The sequence below is a fragment of the Zonotrichia albicollis genome, chromosome Z (genome assembly GCF_047830755.1).
Source record: "Zonotrichia albicollis isolate bZonAlb1 chromosome Z, bZonAlb1.hap1, whole genome shotgun sequence".
NCBI lineage: Eukaryota > Metazoa > Chordata > Aves > Passeriformes > Passerellidae > Zonotrichia > Zonotrichia albicollis.
In genome coordinates, this window is record NC_133860.1 from 77,170,168 (window position 1) to 77,187,160 (window position 16,993).

Genomic DNA, 16,993 nt, shown 5'->3' on the forward strand with positions numbered 1-16,993 from the left:
CTAACCGCAGTTACTTCTACACAACCATGGGCCAGGTGTTTTTCTGGTGGAATGTCTATCCACCATGAAGTCAGGCAAACAGACATCTATCCCCATGTTCCCACACTGGAGATAGACTGTCCCATCTCTCAGTGCTGCTCAGAATTTGTGCATTTGCTGCTCAGAAGGCACTGTCAGAGACACCTCCATGCTGCCAAAGTCTTGCCTGCAGCAAGGAACGGGACCTGGAAAATCTCATCTCTCAAGTGTGAGAAACTTCTGTGTTAATTTCCTTAGCATTTTTTTTATATCTCTAAATCATACTGCCACACTAATAAAGAGGGAAGAAACTTGCTTGCCTGAAAGAGAAACCTCCTCCCTCATATCTGTCAGATAACAGTTCTCAGGAACATATTTTCCAAGAGTTTGCTGAAGGAAATATTCTGTGGTCAGGATAAAAACTGAACAGTTTAGGAAGTGAAAGCTGAGGTGGAAGAAGCAGCTCTATTTTTGAGCTGAGGCAGTAAACCCAAGCAGTTCAGGAACAGGCCCAGTGCCCATGCAGTTGAGAGGAAAATGCATCATCTGCCTTCTGGCAGAGCCCTCCTGCATCCTGCAGGTTTTTGGCACTCACAGCAGAGACCTCCTGAGTGGGCTGGCTTTCCCTGCAAGATCTAAATGGCTTCTACTTTCCTTGCCGCTTTTTTGTTTCTAGGACTTTTGGGGATGTGTGCAGAGCAGTTGACAATGCCACAGGAGGAGAGGTAAATGTCAACAGGCCCCGCAGACTCTGCTGCTATTGAGGGGCTTTCCCTTCTGGTGTGAGCTGTGGCTGGAGCTTTGGCTAGAGCTGTGCTGAAAAGGCACAAGAAGCACAGACTGGTGCCAGCCTGCAAAATACATTTGGGACTTTGTCCTCCTCAGCTGCCAGAAGGAAGGCACGCAGGGCAGCGCTTCCTTTCAGAGAAGGACGCGCTCACTCGCTCTCTATGGCTAAAACAAAGGTGGTGCCTTAGAGCACCTCCCAGCTCTTTGGGGCTACAGCTTCAGAGTCCTGAATTCTCGATTCTGGCTGCCAGCAAATCCATCTGAAAGTTACTGGTAGTTCCTTAGCCACCTGCAGTGCTGCACTTGGGGACTGCACGTAGGGAGAGATCTGCAAGTGCCCTAAAAGCCCTAAACCCTGCCCATAGCCCAGGGTGTATCCACAGAGCATTAAGGCATGGATTACTTCTTCTGCATCCCAAACAAAGCAGCGGAGATTGTGGTCAGAGGTTTGTGGGTGATAGTTGAGACACCACTGGTTCCAAGTGGACAAGGCAAAATGTCAGTGGCTGCACGTGTCCTGTAACTGTTCCCCAAGGGAGCAGAGAAATGGGCTGTTGGAATGTCAGTTCCTAATTACTGCAGTGCCTAATCACAAGGCAGTTTGGCACAGCTCAGCTGTGTCATTGCAAAATCACACGCTCCATGTGCGTTGTGGTCTCGTGCCACCAACTTCTCAAGTTACTGATTTTCAATGTCATTTTAGGTGGCCATCAAGAAAATAAATCTAAAAGGACTGAGGAAGAAGAAATTAAAAGTCAATGAACTCATGGTCATGAAAATTAATAGGAATCCCAACCTGGTCAACTATTTAGACAGGTGAGTTTTTGTGAATGTTTTTTTACATATAGCAAACATGCAAGGTAAAATCCCAATTTGGTCAGTGGCAGAAAATAGAGCTGTAATTATTGGCCAATTATTATTGCTCTGTCTGCATGAGTCTTCTCTGGCATACATAGTTTGAAAATTACTCAAAAACCTGGATCAGTCATATCTTACTAAATCAATAGCCTGTAAGTTCACAGCCACCACTTTGTTTTGGGGCTTGATTTTTATCAAGTGTCTTTTTCCATCCAGATAGACTAATTTAAATTTCCCTTGGAGTGTGTCCCCTGTTTTTCCATTGCTCTGCATGCCAGGAAGTCTAGGTGCTTATTTCCAGAAACACTATGCCTGACATATTTTTATCTGGACTGTTACTAAACTGCACTTTTCACTTGCTGGCCATTTAAGACATCTCCTTTTTCACAGCTGTGCCTTTCTCCTCCAGACTGCACAGGTTGCAAACAATGCACAGCTGAGAGAGAATGTCTATTCCTTTGATTCTGTCCTAGTCACAAAGGAACCTGGAAACGAGAATCAGTCAAGAGCACACCCTAGCCATGCATGTTCGTCTCCACACCCTTGTTTTCTTCTTCCAGCTTCCTTGTGGGTGATGAACTCTGGCTAGTAATGGAGTTCATGGATGGGGGCACTCTGAGTGACATCATCAGCAAGACTTGCCTGTCAGAAGACCAGATGGCAACCATCAGTCGGGAGGTCAGCAATCCCATCTGTGTTTCTGAGGGCTTGGGCAGGATTGTCTGGGAAACAGGGGCTCAGAACAGGAGAGGTTTCATGTGCCAAGTTTTGTTTCTGTGTCGCTGGTATGCTATGGGCAAGTAAAAGCACTTCAAGTGAAAGGCCTGCCAGTGCCCCTGCACTCCCTGTACTCAAGTCCAGTACTCTTATCTCCTGCTGTTGTACTCTCACTCTGCCTCTTGTACTTGTATTTGCTGTTCTCCATTTTGCCTCTCTACCTGGAGCCTGTTTTCACTGCATTCGTTGCCTGTGAAAGCAAAGGTGCTGGTGGCAGGATTTGAAACAAGCAGCAAAGAAAAAAGTCCTTTCTCACAGTCCTCATCTAAAAAGGTAGGAGTGCAGCCAAAATGCTCTTTACTTCAGGAAGGTGACTGATGTGATACTTCCAAGTCTGTGCTGAGGCCAGCGATAAAACCTTTGTCATGCAGCCTCCCACCCAAAAGTGATCTGCTTCACACCAAACGAGGGACTTTTTCTTTCTTGGCAAAACCCTCTGCATGGAGATAGCAAATCCACTGCAGCAGCAGTCATCCTGGCTGGTTTGCAGGGGACAGTCTACAACAGCAGGTGCTGTTGCTCTTTCAAAAGCTGACGTGCCTTTCCTCAGAAAGGTCCTGCTCTGCAAGGGCTGGAGCAGCAAGCTCTTCCTCTCAGTGGCACTGTGTTCTGCCATTACTGCCCATTCCCCTGGAGAGGGAATCTTTTAGATTCTTTGTTGCCTTTCTTGTGTGATGAAATCCCATCACTTATGTTTTCCCCTCTTCTTTCTCTTTTCTCTCTCAGTGCCTGCGAGGACTGGATTTTCTCCACTCAAACCATGTGATCTACCGCAATGTGAAGAGCTGCAACATCCTTCTCAGAACCAATGGTTCTGTCAAGCTGGGTCAGTATATTCTTGGTCTGCTGCAGTGTTCCAGGGATGTGGGTGTAGGGCTGCTTTGAGTGACAGCCAGCTCCCCAGAAATGGTGCTGGTGGCAGTGCAGGGACACCCGCTGTGAGCTGAGGGCACAGTTGCGATGTGCACAGAGGTATGAGAAGGAACCACAAGCAGTCTAGACTGCTCTTGGTCTGTGTGTGCCCTTCCAGAGGGAGGGAGCTATAATCTAAAGCTTCAGGGGAATAAAGTCCACTGCTGGAGGGAGCATTAAAAAACCTGGGGTTTTTTTGGATGTGGCCAATTTCATACTACCTTGGCTAAAGCCCCAAGGAAACTGAGTGTGGAAAGTTCTCTGGGATATTCAAGTGCACATTCTTAGAATGAGAATGGGGAATTCTTTTGCTTGGTTTCCTAATTGGAGCTGGCTTTCATGGTTTGTTGTTTTCCCCACAGCCGACTTCGGTCTCTTTGCTCAGCTCACCCCTGAGCAGAGCAGACGGAGCTCCGTGGCCGGCACTTCTGGGTGGCTGGCGCCTGAAGTGGTGACAGGCCAAGCATATGGTCCCAAAGTGGACATATGGTCTTTGGGAATCGTGGGCATGGAAATGGTGGAACGAGAAGTTCCTTACTGGAATGCAACTCCTGTCTTGGTAAGGTGCAAATACTCACTGATCCCAGTGTCTTTCTCACCTGTCCCATGTTCTGTGTGCCATTGGACAAAATCCCATTGCCATCTACTGGCCCCACTTCCACCAAAGACCCCTTCTAAAAATGTCCCTGCAGCACATCAGCACCCACTAGAGATTTGGTTGCATCAGAAGGGAAGTGGCAGTTCAGAAACCTAACCAGTTCAGAAAGTTGCCATTTTGGCCTCCAGCCATGCCTGACATTTCTCATTTGCTTTTTGAACCCTGTTGGAGCTCTGGCTCTGAAGGACAAGAATTTTTAAGTGAAACAGTTGGATGTGTGATAAATATCCTTCGAAATGGAGGTTGAGTCTTCCCAGTTTCAGATTTACAGAAAAAGAAAAAGTGAAAAAGAAACAACCAGCAAAGCAATGCCCAAGCAGTTCTGCTTTCTTTTCCCTTTTTGAACCACAGCACATCAAATTTCCTCCATATTGTAGCATCTTTTCCAAATCCTGTGGGTCTGAAGCTTTCAGATTTTCAAGTCATCTGTACATTGTTCAGTCATGTGTGTGGGATGCCAGGATAAGTTTAGGATGTGTTTTTCTCCAACTGCAATTAGAATTGTACACCAAACCCTTGGCTGTTTCTTGGTACTTTAGCAAGTTGATGAGCTTGCAGGCAGGTGCCTGGGCTGGGATCCAATGTGGGCAGTTGACGCTGGTGCTGTGTTCCTTTACCACCAGAGCAGGGCCATCCCTGGCCTGCACAGTTCTAATGACAGTGAGGACTCCAGCTCCCCACCATGGCCAGTGGCTGAGCACAGCTGCAGAGGGACAGGATAAAACCCCCTTTGTGACCTCTAGTGGTGTGGGAAAAGGAAAGAAAGTTGTGACTAATTATTTCTACTCAAGCAGAATGTGTTTGTTGTTTTAGGCTTGGAAATTTTCCTTTGGGTTGAAGAGGATAATAACAAAGTCTCTTTGGTCACCATCTATTTCAGTGCCACCAGCACAGAGATGTTTGCATTGTGATGGGCATTTTTATGGATACCAGGGTGCAGCCTGGGGTCATGGAGATGCTGCCAAACCTCCCAAGTCTTACCCAACACTTTCTGCGATGGGCACGCCTTTAATGCATTGACTTGAGCATCCAAATGAGCAGAGAGTGACCATAGGCATGGCACTTCTTCTGATTTGACCATGAAAAGGTTTCCTTTTGCCACATAAAGAAGCCAAAATGTGCAGCTGAGAGACAGAGCTACAGGTGGCTTCTGTGCACCAAAGCAGGCATTTTCATCTCAATATATTTGCGCATGCATCTTAATGTGTCTGTGTTGAATATGAGATTCCAAATGTTTGTTTTCTTTTCCTGAGGAATAACTTGTGGATTTCATTTTTTTCCTTCCACTTAGCAGTGTTTTCTAGAAGAGGAAAAGAAGCTCAATGAGATTTGCTTTATGGCAGTTGTGTTTCCGGGACCAACACGCACTGCAGAGATGCCTTTCATGTACTATTCCTTGCAAATAGTAAAGTTAGTATAGCAAAGTCCCTCTTCCAAAGAGCCTGTCAAGCTGGTGTGAATCCTCAGGGAAGCAAACATGCTTTTGTTGATGTAGTTCCAACTAACTAGGTCAGTCAATGAAATCAGCTGCCAAGGAAAGATCTGCAGGATGGTGAAAAAGCTGTGGCTGCATCGGGGTCTGGGTTTTTTGTTGGTAAAGTCATCTCTGGGTCTCTGCCAGGGCACGAACTGCCACTGAAGAATGGAGCTTAAACAATGGGATCTGGGAGAGCACCTAGAGATGTGAAAGCAGCAGGTGCAGCCCAGTGTTTCCTTTTTCTGTAGGCTCAACTGACAGCCAGGGGAAAGAGACCACAGCTGCGGCAGCCCAACAGATTCTCGTCTTGCCTGTGTGACTTCCTGAGCCGCTGCCTGCAGACAGATGAGCAGAAGCGCTGGTCTGCCAAGGAGCTCCTGAAGGTAAAATGTGAAGGGGCTGCAGGTGAAACAGGCTCTGAGGGTTGGGCTCCTCCTCCACTCAAGTCCAAGGCATCAGCTGAGCCCCCTTCCTCCTCACCTCCACTCTTGCTGCTCTTCAATTGAAAATAGTGAGGAATCCTAGACTGGGCTGGGCTGGCAGGGCCCTGTGAAGGTCCTCCGGTCCAAAATCCTGCAATGAGCAGGGACATCTTTAAAGCAATCGGGTTGCTCAGAGCCCATTGCCACCTGACCTGGAATGGTGCACTTACAAGCTCTTGGGACAGCCTGTGCCAGTATTGCACTATGGTCTGAGTAAACAAGTTCTTCCTTAGACCTACTCAGACTTGATCCCCATTTTGATTAAAAATATTCATCACATTCTATTGTGACTGGAACCGTTAAAAAAGGTGTCCCCACTTTCTTCAAAGCCACTCTGAAGTCTTGGAAAGTGGCAGCAAAGACTCCCTGGGGCCTGTTCTTCACAAATCTGAATAACTCCACCTCTCTCTGCATTTCCTGAGAGGAGAGGTGCTCTGTTTTATGACTGTTTCTGTCACCCTGTATTGTAATTTGCTGGGGTGTTTCATGTTATCTAATGGCAAAAGAATTGAAGTAGAGCAATGCAGGGTACAGAGACATGAAATGGTGGTGCAGGAACCCAGGGAAGCCAGTCCCAGCTGAGCAGTCAGAGATTTGGCTGTGGGCAGCAGGGGCTGTGGGGGCCTCACTGTGAGCCTCTGAGGGGCCCTGGTTTGTGCCCCCCAGCCCACCCTTAGAGGTTTCTGCCACGCAAACAGGGACAGCTGGGAGGGACTTGTCCCAGCCCCATCTGCTGCCTGGCACGCTCAAGCAGACGGGAACTGTGCCAGGGTTACTGCCGGGTTGTGTGGCAGAGAGGGAACTGCAGGGCCCGGTGCCACTGGGCTGGCCCTGCTGGGAAGGAAGGTGCCATCCAGCACACAAGGGGCAGGGCATGGAAAGGCAGACACTGCTCTATCTCCCTGTGGGAATCAGCACAGTGCCTGTCTTGCATATGCAGGGACCTATGTAAGTCATTGGTGTTTAGTGCAAGGAAGAAACCCCAGGGACAGAAAGCACCATTTCTAGAGCACTGGCAGGGCAAAAATCCCAGCAAGATGAAGACATCACAATAAACAGATGAGTGGGATTCTGGGCCACCTTTGCCTGTGATGGCAAGCTCATGCACATGATGACTGGGGGAGCAGATGGTCCCACTGCTGCGCTTTCTGGGTCTTTTAGGACCCAGAGGAATCCCAATTGAGTCTCCGAAGCACTGAGCTAGGAAAGTCATGGTTCAATGTTCTTTGTTGTTTTTTTTCCTGTGGACAGCATCCATTTGTACGTTTAGCCAAGCCAGCATCCAGTTTGGCACCACTGGTCCCACTGCTGCGCTTTCTGGGTCTTTTAGGACCCAGAGGAATCCCAATTGAGTCTCCGAAGCACTGAGCTTGGAAAGTCATGGTTCAATGTTCTTTGTTGTTTTTTTTCCTGTGGACAGCATCCATTTGTACGTTTAGCCAAGCCAGCATCCAGTTTGGCACCACTCATCAACTCAATCAAGATGAAGAAGAAGGAGGAGTGGAGAAGAAGAATGTAGTAATCAAGATGTTATCTCCATTACCAACTTAGAGTAGGATTGTAGAGTAGGACTCTATAGTAGGATTGTTGAGTAGTTTTGGTTTATAGAGTAAGTTTATAGTATAGGTTTATAGAGTAGGATTATTATTAAATAAAGTTTCTGAAACATCAACTCATTTGGAAGATTCCCCTCCTTCGGACCCCTTCAGACAGCTCAGCATTTTCTTCTGAATGACCACTTGTTTTTACTGGTGCTAAGTCACACTTACGGCTTCTTTGGTGTGGCTCATAAGCGGAGAAGGTTCTTCTTCATCCATCCTCTCCAGACCACACTGCCTTTGGAATACAGCTGTCAGGATCCGTCCTAGTGAATGGATGACCTGATGGTTCATAGGAGTGATCTCAGAGCGCAAAAAACCAACACGGTACAAGGGGGTTTTGCAGTGATAGTCAAAACAAAGGCAGTTTTATTGAAATAACCACAGCAAAAATGCGATAGAGGGATTAAGGGAGAGAAAAAGATAGAGAGAGAGAAAGAGAGGGGAGAGAGACAGGGAGGGGATATAGCTACCAATGCAGAGACAAAGTCCTTTGGTCCAGTCCAGTCAAGGGTCCGCCTGCTACGCTGGGGAGATCTCAAAGGCATGGCTGAATTGCACCCCAATTATACTCTTTTTTGTTGGGGGAAGGGAAAGTAAATTTTGCAACCGAAACAAAGGATGGAAAGTTGGAGGTACACAGAGTCCAAACTAGGCAGCAGGCAAGAACCACTGATTTCTTGCTCCGGTGGTCATAACCTGCAAGCAAACATCTCAGCTTGGTCAGCTTGCCTCCCACACACTCCTGCCCCAGGCTGGGGGTTTCAGTCCCAGTCCATGGAAGGAGCAGAGGAGCATTTTCACGTCTCACTCCTTGATGGAGAGGCTTCTTACATCTCAGTCTGTCTGTCACGGTGGTTGTAAAACAGGTGAGGGTCTTCTGTGGGAGACCACCTGCAACTCAGGAGAAGTCCAGCCAATCCAAGAGATGGGACAACTTCCAAAGCTGCTGTTGTTGCAAACGGGGCATGGTGCCCCCTTCTTAGCATACAGTAAACACACTTGTGAAAAAAATAGCTTAACACTGAGCTTTCAGGTTTCAGGGCCTTTGGCATGTGACTTTTCTCCTTCAGAGCCAGATGTTCTAGACTGGGGGGGTCTTCTCTTCAGTAGTCTCCCAAGGACGATTGTGAGGCAGATGAGGGAAAATTCAGACAGACGCTAACAATGGCCCACTGGCTGGTTTTTGCACAGCTGTGGTATTTCTAGTTGAGACAGAAAAGGTAATACCATTTGCTGGCAAAACCAAAGGAGGGGAGAGGCAGCCAAGACATCCTGTGTGGATTCAATCCTTCAGTCGTGACTCAAAAGCATTTGAGTTCCTGCCACTTGGATCTGTATCCCTGTACTGGTTTAGGGCAAATTTGTTAAAGAATCTGCAAAGGAGGGCCCCTCCAGAAAGCGAAACCCACACGGCCCCTCCCCCCAACCGGTTCGGGAAAAAATTCCTCGGAGAGAGGTGGAAAGAACCTGTTTATTTGACTGGCCCCGCACCCCCCAGCACACAAAATGAACAATACCCGATGACACCGCTCTGAGAAAGATGGCAAAATCAGAAAGTCTCTTTCGGGGGTGGTTGCTCTGTTCTCAGTCCCTCCGGCGCTGGGCCAGCGGCTGCAGCCGAACCCTTGGTGTTCCCGGGTCCCAGTCCGGAGCAGGTTCGAGATGGTCACAGGAACAGGAGAGGAGAAACAGTCCAGGAAGCAATGTGGACTGTTTAGCTAGAACTAGCTAATAAGCAGAGGCAGAAAGCAGAGCAGAAGCAAGAGCAGAAAAAAAGAGCAAGCAAAAGCAGCAAGCAAAAGCAGCAGGCAAAAGCAGCAAGCCCAAAGCTAGAAGTAAAAAAAAAAAACAGTTCTGTCTACTGCTTGTCTCTCTATCCTGATAAGAGAAACCCAAACAAAACTTCCACTCTTCAGTGCCGGTCTTAAAGGCACAGAACAGATGAATGGGGATATACAAGCATCATAACGTCACCCCAGGACAATCCCTAAATGCAATCTCTTTGGCTGGAGGAGAGTCTTGCTCAAGTGAGAAAGCAGAAAGATCAGAGAGGGTGCTCGGGAAGGTCTCCTGTGGTGCAGAGCTGTCAGCGCCTGGGAGGTGAGAGCAGGCCCGGCCTTGCCCGGGCTGGAGCCCCAGCAGAGCCCCAGCAGAGGCCAGAGCAGGCTGAGCCCCAGCAGAGGCAGGCTGGAAGGAGGCCCTTGGAGCTGCAAGAGGCAGCAGCCGGGCCCTGGGTGCCTGTTCCTGGCAGTGGGCGAATCCTCCGCTCTCAGAGCCCAGGTGGCAGCTGGCTGCTGCTGAGGGGAAGCGCAGCCATGCTGGCCACAGCCCGGCCTGGAGGCATTGGCCATCTGGAGTGTGCCCAGGAGCAGACAAAGGCCCAGGGCAGCCGAGGGCCGCTGGGCTGCCTGAGGATTCCTCCTCTTCTGCCGGCTGCCCTGCAACTCCTGGCAAAGGCCAGCAGTGTGTGCAGCACTCTGGGCACCGGGGCAGGGAGCCGGGCTGCTCGGCAGGCTGGAGCCCAGGGCAGCCTCCTTCAGGCCCGCCTCTTGTGCCAGGGGAAGCGAGGCCAGCGTGAGGCAGGGACAGCTTGGCAGGGCACATCTGCAGGAGCCAGCGCCTCACACAGCTCTGGGAGGAAGCGCCCGCAATCCTGCAGTTCTGCACTGAGCCAGAGCAAAGGTGTGCGATGCAGAGTGTTTTGCAGGAATATTCAGGCCAGCCTGCTTTGTGTTGTCTGGCACACAGCAAGCACTGTGCAATGCAGCTCTGAACTGCTGGGAGAGAGGGAATCGGGGATGTGCCTGAGGGTTTTGTCTGAGTAGTTATTTGGAAGGGAGTAGAATAATTTCAGTAGGGAATCTATGTTGGCTTCATTACTTTCATAATATAATATAATACCCGAACTGCTGTGTCTCTTCCAATTCAGTTTTTGGGCAAGGCGCTTTTCAGTGAACACTGCCCAAAATCCTGTGGAGAGTCCAGAATATCAATTGTGACTTTCCACTGAGCCATTAAATCTCTCCCTAACAATGGTTCCAGATAATCTAACACAAACGGAAGTATATTTGCCAATTTTCCGATTGGCCACTCGATTTGGATGACACTTTTGGATTTTCTTGCCAATTGCATGCCCTCTACACCTTGAATGTGACCAGCCACGTTTTGCAAAGGCCAATGTGCTGGCCAGTCTTGTGCTGGGATCACTGTGCAGTCTGTACCCGTGTCTACGAGCATCTCAATGCGTTTTGACTCTCCACTCCCTCTGACATTACACCAGATTTTGGGTTTGTCCTTCCCAACAGCTTGGACCAGGGCAACTGTGGGCCCTTGTTTTTCGGTGCCTTCAGGTAAACTCGGCACCGGGATAGCTTGTGCAAGGATTTGTCCTTTGGGAAGAAACGGGTGGGTGGAAACAGTGCAGGCCGAGAGTGAATTGCTCAGGATCTGATGTTGTCATTCCTGGAGCAATTTTGATCTCTTGTGGTGTGTGTTTGGTGTCCCCAATGATGATGCACTGACAGTGAATTCAGTGCCAAGTGCCCTGCTGTTGTGGGCTGACGGAGACAAAATGCCAGTCAGTGTCTTTCAGGAGTGGTTCTGTCAGCTGCAAGCCGAAAGGCCCAGTAACAGAAGTTGTGGTTAACATAGGTTCACCAAAGTCATAACAAAGGTTATTTGGTTTCACTTTCAGTGGTGGACCAGCAGAATTGGTCCTTGAAGCATCTGCTTCACTTAGAGGAATAGGGATGTTACCGCGCACTTGGTCGTTTTTGCTTCCCTCATTTCTTTGGCCTGCTGTTTTTGTGTCTGCGTGCCTGGCAGGCCAGCGCTCCCCACTCAGTTTTTTTGTTGTTGTTCACCCCCAGAAAGCGTTTGTATTTCTCCTCCCCTGCTATTTCTGAATTCATCAAACTGCTTTTTCAGGGGGCACTGGTTACTCCAGTGCCCAAGGTTGTTACAAAGCAGTCATGGCTTTGTGGGTTCAACCATTGCTGGTTTTTGCTGCTGCCCAGGGTACTGCTGTGCTGAGGGAATGAACGCTGGGCTGGCAACCGCGACTCTCTGTTGGTCTTGACAGCAGCTTTGGTCTGGTGTCTTCAGCAACACTCACCAGAGGCACTTTCCTGTTACAAACTAGAAGCATATCTTTTACTGTAGTGGGGGGTCATGGTTCAGGGCAGATTTGGAAGAGAACTTCTAAAGGGATTCTTCTAGGAAAGCAGATTAATTTGACTTCTCTCCCCAGCTGGTCCGGGAGAAAATACCTCTTTGGAGAAAAGTGGAAAAACCCTGTTTATTAAACAATAAAACCTAAACAATATTAATCAATAAAACTCTTTGCTGCTCCAAAAGAAATTACAAACTCAGAAAGTCCCCTCCCTAGGTTGCAGCCCAGCTCCCTCAGTCTCTTGTCGGTATTTCTGGAGCTGGAAATGCCATGGCCCAGGCCTGGCCCGGTGGGCCACAGGTGCGAGCTGCCAGTGCTCTTCTGGTGTTCAGTCCAGAGCAGGTTTGAACAGGTCTAAAGAAAGGGGGAAAGGAAAAAAAGTTCAGTCCAGGGAACTTCTTTGCCTCAGCTAGCTAAACTAACTAAAAGCAAAGGAGAGTTCTGTCTCACTGGCTATCTACAGACAACACAGTCTAGGAGCAGGAATGTGGAGGAGTGATTGCAGTGTCTGAAAACAAACTGCACATTTCTTCTCTCCCCTCTTCACTCTCTGGAACAAGTTTTAAAGGTGAAAAACTTATTATTCAGCATAAACAGAACAAGACGATTGGGGATAAAAGCATCATAAAGTGAACCTAGGACAGGGAGGTTTCTACAGGTAAGCTTAAAATTGCCGCTTGACAATGTTCATTTGCATTTGTAATTGTCATTTCCTCTAAAACCTCTTCCCTTGCCTTCTCTTTTTCAACTTTGATTTCAATAGCTCTAGTTAACTTTCTACAAATTTAATAAAAGGCTCTGATGGTAACTTTTTGATCTTACTGTATGGCTCAAATGGGCCTTCAGGATGGAGGGTAAAGAAGGCTTTTTCAGCTGCTTCTTTGACTCTCTCAAGTGCTTCTACAGGAATACTGCAGCTTGGACTGGAGCTAAGGACCATTGGCCATCACTGGAGAGATGCTCAATGGTGATTGGCATGCCATTGGCATTTTTTGCTGTGTTTATATCAGCATGCAAGTCTGTGAGAGCTTCTTTTAGCAGTTGTTTCCATGCCAACGTCCATAATTTGAAATCTGTAGAGGCCATGAGGCGCAAAAAAAGCTGTTTAAATCATGTGGGACTACTACAGGCCTATGCAGTTTGGTATTTAAAAGGACATGGAAGTATAGGCTATGGGCTATGTGGGCCACATACTCTTTGCGTGCTTTGCAGATCTCTCTTATAGTTTCTCATCCAAAGACTTTTCAATTAGCACTTGGAGCTCCTCCCCCTTGCCCTGCATGCTGATATGTAACAGGAACAAATGACAAAGTGGAACCCTGTATTGGGTTGGCAGTTCCCTGCTGTGAGAGTCTGTCCGAATTTTTCCTCATCTGCCTCACAATCGTCCTTGGGAGCCCACTGAAGAGAAGACCCCCCCTGTCTAGAATATCTGGCTCTGAAGGAGAAAAGTCACATGCCACAGGCCCCGAGACCTGAAAGCTCAGTGTTAAACTATTGTTTTCACAGGTGTGTTTGCTGTATGCTAAGAAGAGGCACCATGCCCTGTTTGCAACAATAGCAGCTCTGGAAGCTATCCCACTTCTTGGGCTGGCTGGACTTCTCCGGAGTTCCAGGTGGTCTCCCACAGAGGACCCTCATCTGTTTTACAACCACCGTGACAGACAGACTGAGATGTAAGAAGCTTTTCCATCAAGGACTGAGACATGAAACTCCTAACAGGCCCCTCTGCTTCTTCCAAGGACTGGGACTGAAACCCCCTGCCTGGGGGAGGTGTGTGGGGAGGCAAGCTGACCGAAGAGAGATGTTTGCCTGCAGGTTGTGACCACTGGACCAAGAATACAATGGCTCTCGCTTACTGCTGAGAACATAGACTACCTGTTATATCTATCAAGCTCATTTACTGCTGAGAACATGGACTACCTGTTACATCTGTTCCCTATTGTATCTGTTTCCCCCCCCTCACAATTTTCAGTAATAAAAACCTCTGAGTTAGCTAGAGCCTTTGAGATCTCCCCAGCATAGTAGGCGGACCCTCGGCTGGACTGCACCAAAGGACTTCGTCTCTGCGTTGGTTGCTATATCCCCTCTCTCTCCCTCTCTCTCTCTCTCTCTCTCTCTGTCTCTCTCTTTTTCTTTCTCTTAATCCCTCTATCACATTTTTGCTGTAGTTATTTCAATAAAATCACATTTGATTTGATTATAACTGCAAACCCCCTTGTACCGTTGTTGGTGTTTTGCACTCTGAGATCATTCCTACGAACCATCAGGTCCATCTGTCCACTAGGACGGACCCTGACACCTGCCCTATATCCTTTGAATCGGAAGCATTGGGATCACAGGTACAGCCATGGAGACAAGCAGTGGCTGTGCCCCCACTGCAGGAGGGGGCGGGGACATTGTGGGAACAGGGGGTGGGGACAGGGGGGATGGCAGGGACAGGGACACCTGGTGACATCACATTGGCAGTCGCCCCTTGGGAGGGTTAGAGGGGTGGAGGTGAGGGTATGGCAGGCAAGGTGGGAGGAGGAAAGGTGTCAGGAGGATCAGAGAGGGTGGGGGGTGAGGAGGGATTTTTGGGATGCTTCAGCGAATCATGGGAAGAAGGAGACCAGGTATGGCATGGTGCCACGTGGCATCGTCCATTTTCTTGCCCCCCTGGGGTCTGGGAGCCATTTTAGGGGTCACTGCTCTCCGAAAAGCTAATACGTGCTCTGGGTTTCAGAGCAGGGGACACAGGGGTATGGGGAGGGTTCCACGTGGTCTGGCCAGGACTTTGTGGACAGCTGAACTCAGGCATTTTAAGGTGTTCAGGGAGCCGGCTTCCCTGGGCATGAGCAGAATCTGCTCTCCTAAAAATACCAAGATTTGGGGTAGAGGGTTCAGAGCTGGGGGGGAGGAGAAACAGGAAGGGCAGAGGTACATTCCTTGTGTGGCTTTTTCTCCACTTTTCTTTGTTTGAGTAAGGCTGATTGAACTTGTAAGCTCCAAAACACAAATTTAGCTGAGGATGTGTCCCTGGACTTTACCAAGGTTATCAATTCATGCCCTTTTTGTCCCAGAATCGAATATTGTGGACTTGTTCAGGAGAAATTCATGGGAAGTGTAGAAAAAACCACCTTATAAAATGTTTCAATTTTCTTTTAGAAAATGTTACATTTCCACTAACTAAAATTTCAACAATCTGGTAATATACTCCTTTTTGTGCTGTGCTTAACTTAGAGCCCCATTTTAGATGTAAAAGGCACAGCACAATATCCTGCCTACTGAAAACAAAACCAAATCAGGTACCGATTTCCAAAAACCACGGTTAAGAGTGAAAACACACAGACCTTTAGCCCTTCTCAGTGCAGCTGCTTGTACAGCTTTTTAAAGTGCTGCTGGCAGCAGCACAGAATTGGAACTCACCGTGCCGCCCGGGGGATAGACAGAGCCACCCCGCCCAGACATCAAACCTGAAACCGGAGCCGCCCTGCGCTGCCATGCGAGCTGTGCCACCCCACACTGAGAAAGCCAGGAAGCCAGGCTGGTGCCGCTGTGAAGGGGAAGGGTAAAGAAGAGTCCCCCTGGCTCCTCTGAGCCGGCGTCGTGCTGCAAGCTCGCTGCCATGTGAGTTATAAAAATGGCAAAGCCGCGCCTCTCTGGGCTATGCCTAACACGCTATCGCTCCCACTCCACAGGGCTGTGCAGCCTTTTTGTGCTCTGAATAAGAGCGAAAAAGAACAGATCTCTTGGCAGAGACTGTATTTGAGTGTCTACCCCCTCCATGGAGCAGAGATACTCAGCCCAAACTGGTGCTGTTGGTGCTGTGGTCTTGTAGGGTCTTCTCTTCAACCTGAATAGGACCCCATGGGCCGGAAGGGCTACCCTATTCTCCCTCTTGGAAAGTCTGCTCACCAAAAAGGAACTGCACTTTCCAGAGGCGCAGAATGTCCTCGAGGTTTCTGTTGGAACTCTGCTGGAGAGCTATGCTGTCAAAGCTCTGCCAGTGGACACTAAGCTGCCTTAAAGTCTTTTCGAGGTTCTGGGAGCTCTGGAGTGTCTTCTTGGGGCTGCCAGGTTGTGGCACCAATATATTGGAATTATTACCAATATAGCCAGAAGAGAAGTGCCTGGGCTTGTCTGGCCCATGCTGCTTGACCAAAAGGCGGCAACTGTGTTGTTTTCACCTCAGAGACACCTTTGGCTAAGCTGGATGCTGCAGCTGGGTGCTAGAGACAAGTCCAGACATGCAGGAGCCAAGTTTACCTTGGTGGAGAAGCTTTAAGGTGAGGATGAAGGAAAGGAGTCGGGTTCTGCTAGAGGGTTTCAATCCAGAGCTTTATTCCTGGCCCATAGGCCTCTGAATCCAGTAACAGCTCTAACAGAACCTCTCAAACCGCATGGTTGCTGTTCCTTTTAACCCCAGGGAGAGGGGGAGGGAGGGGGTAGGGATCCCACCAACCAGGTGCAGGGGGGAGAAGTCTCAAGGGACAAATGGCACCTGGATGGCCCAATGTCCACCAGGGTGTAAGGCATCTTTTGAACTCTGCCAATCACTCAATGGCCTTCTGGAATGCCAGGACTGAGAGACAATGCTCAGCAGGGGTCAGGGTGGGGCAAAGGAGAGGTGATTGACACATCTGGGAAAGAAATCTACAGGGAGAAACCTGAGGTATCTGAGGCAACCCATGACATCACACCACAACACGTGGGTAGTTAACCTTTGAAAGAGAAACAGTGCATAATGGAGCCGTTGTTGCCATGTGGTTGGTATCGTGAGCCATCGTGGTGAAGCAGAGAATAAAACTTGCCACTAGTTAAAGTTAGAAGTTGGTGTGTTTATTACAGCAGCAGGCACACAATGTGTCTTCACCTAACAACATGTGCAAAGAATCACAGGCTCTGGCTCTTCATCTAAAAAAAGTCTTTCATATTCATATAATTCCCAAAATGCCTTATACATATGCATTAGGTAACCCACCTACCCCAACTTTAAAATGTATTATAATTGAGTTCAAAGTTCCTTCATAACTGTGGATTCTTTCACTTTAAATGGGTTGGTGGGTTTTGAAGTGAGGAATGGTCTTCTTCTGATGAAAGCCAAGACATCTTCCTCAATTTGACCTCTTTACTTATGACCTATTGGCAGGCTTTCACACCCCTTGGCTTTAGCTGAAGTTTTGGGGCCCAGGTGCAGGCTATGGTCCTCCTCTTTGTCACAAAGAAATTTGCATCCCATCCTGCTTCTTTAAATGTAGTAAAGACAGG

At 48.5% G+C, this 16,993-nt stretch overlaps 1 protein-coding gene across 1 annotated transcript; it reads left to right on the top strand.

Annotated features, from left to right (window-relative positions):
• Positions 1-1,502: 1,502 nt before the first annotated feature.
• LOC141727240 (serine/threonine-protein kinase PAK 3-like) lies at positions 1,503-7,604 on the top strand. The gene is made up of 6 exons (XM_074533564.1): positions 1,503-1,623; positions 2,226-2,343; positions 3,169-3,268; positions 3,717-3,913; positions 5,738-5,872; positions 7,392-7,604. Exons 1-6 carry the CDS (start codon positions 1,574-1,576, stop codon positions 7,488-7,490), a joined length of 699 nt encoding a protein of 232 aa, XP_074389665.1. The 5' UTR covers positions 1,503-1,573; the 3' UTR covers positions 7,491-7,604.
• Positions 7,605-16,993: the final 9,389 nt, after the last annotated feature.

Bases quoted from the DNA above. Each gene is read 5' to 3' on its own strand.
- LOC141727240 (XM_074533564.1), top strand. From the start codon at position 1,574: ATGGTCATGAAAATTAATAGGAATCCCAACCTGGTCAACTATTTAGAC. The intron at 1,624-2,225 runs GTGAGTTTTTGT...TTCTTCTTCCAG, and splicing joins CTGGTCAACTATTTAGACAG to CTTCCTTGTGGGTGATGAAC. The intron at 2,344-3,168 runs GTCAGCAATCCC...TTTCTCTCTCAG, and splicing joins TGGCAACCATCAGTCGGGAG to TGCCTGCGAGGACTGGATTT.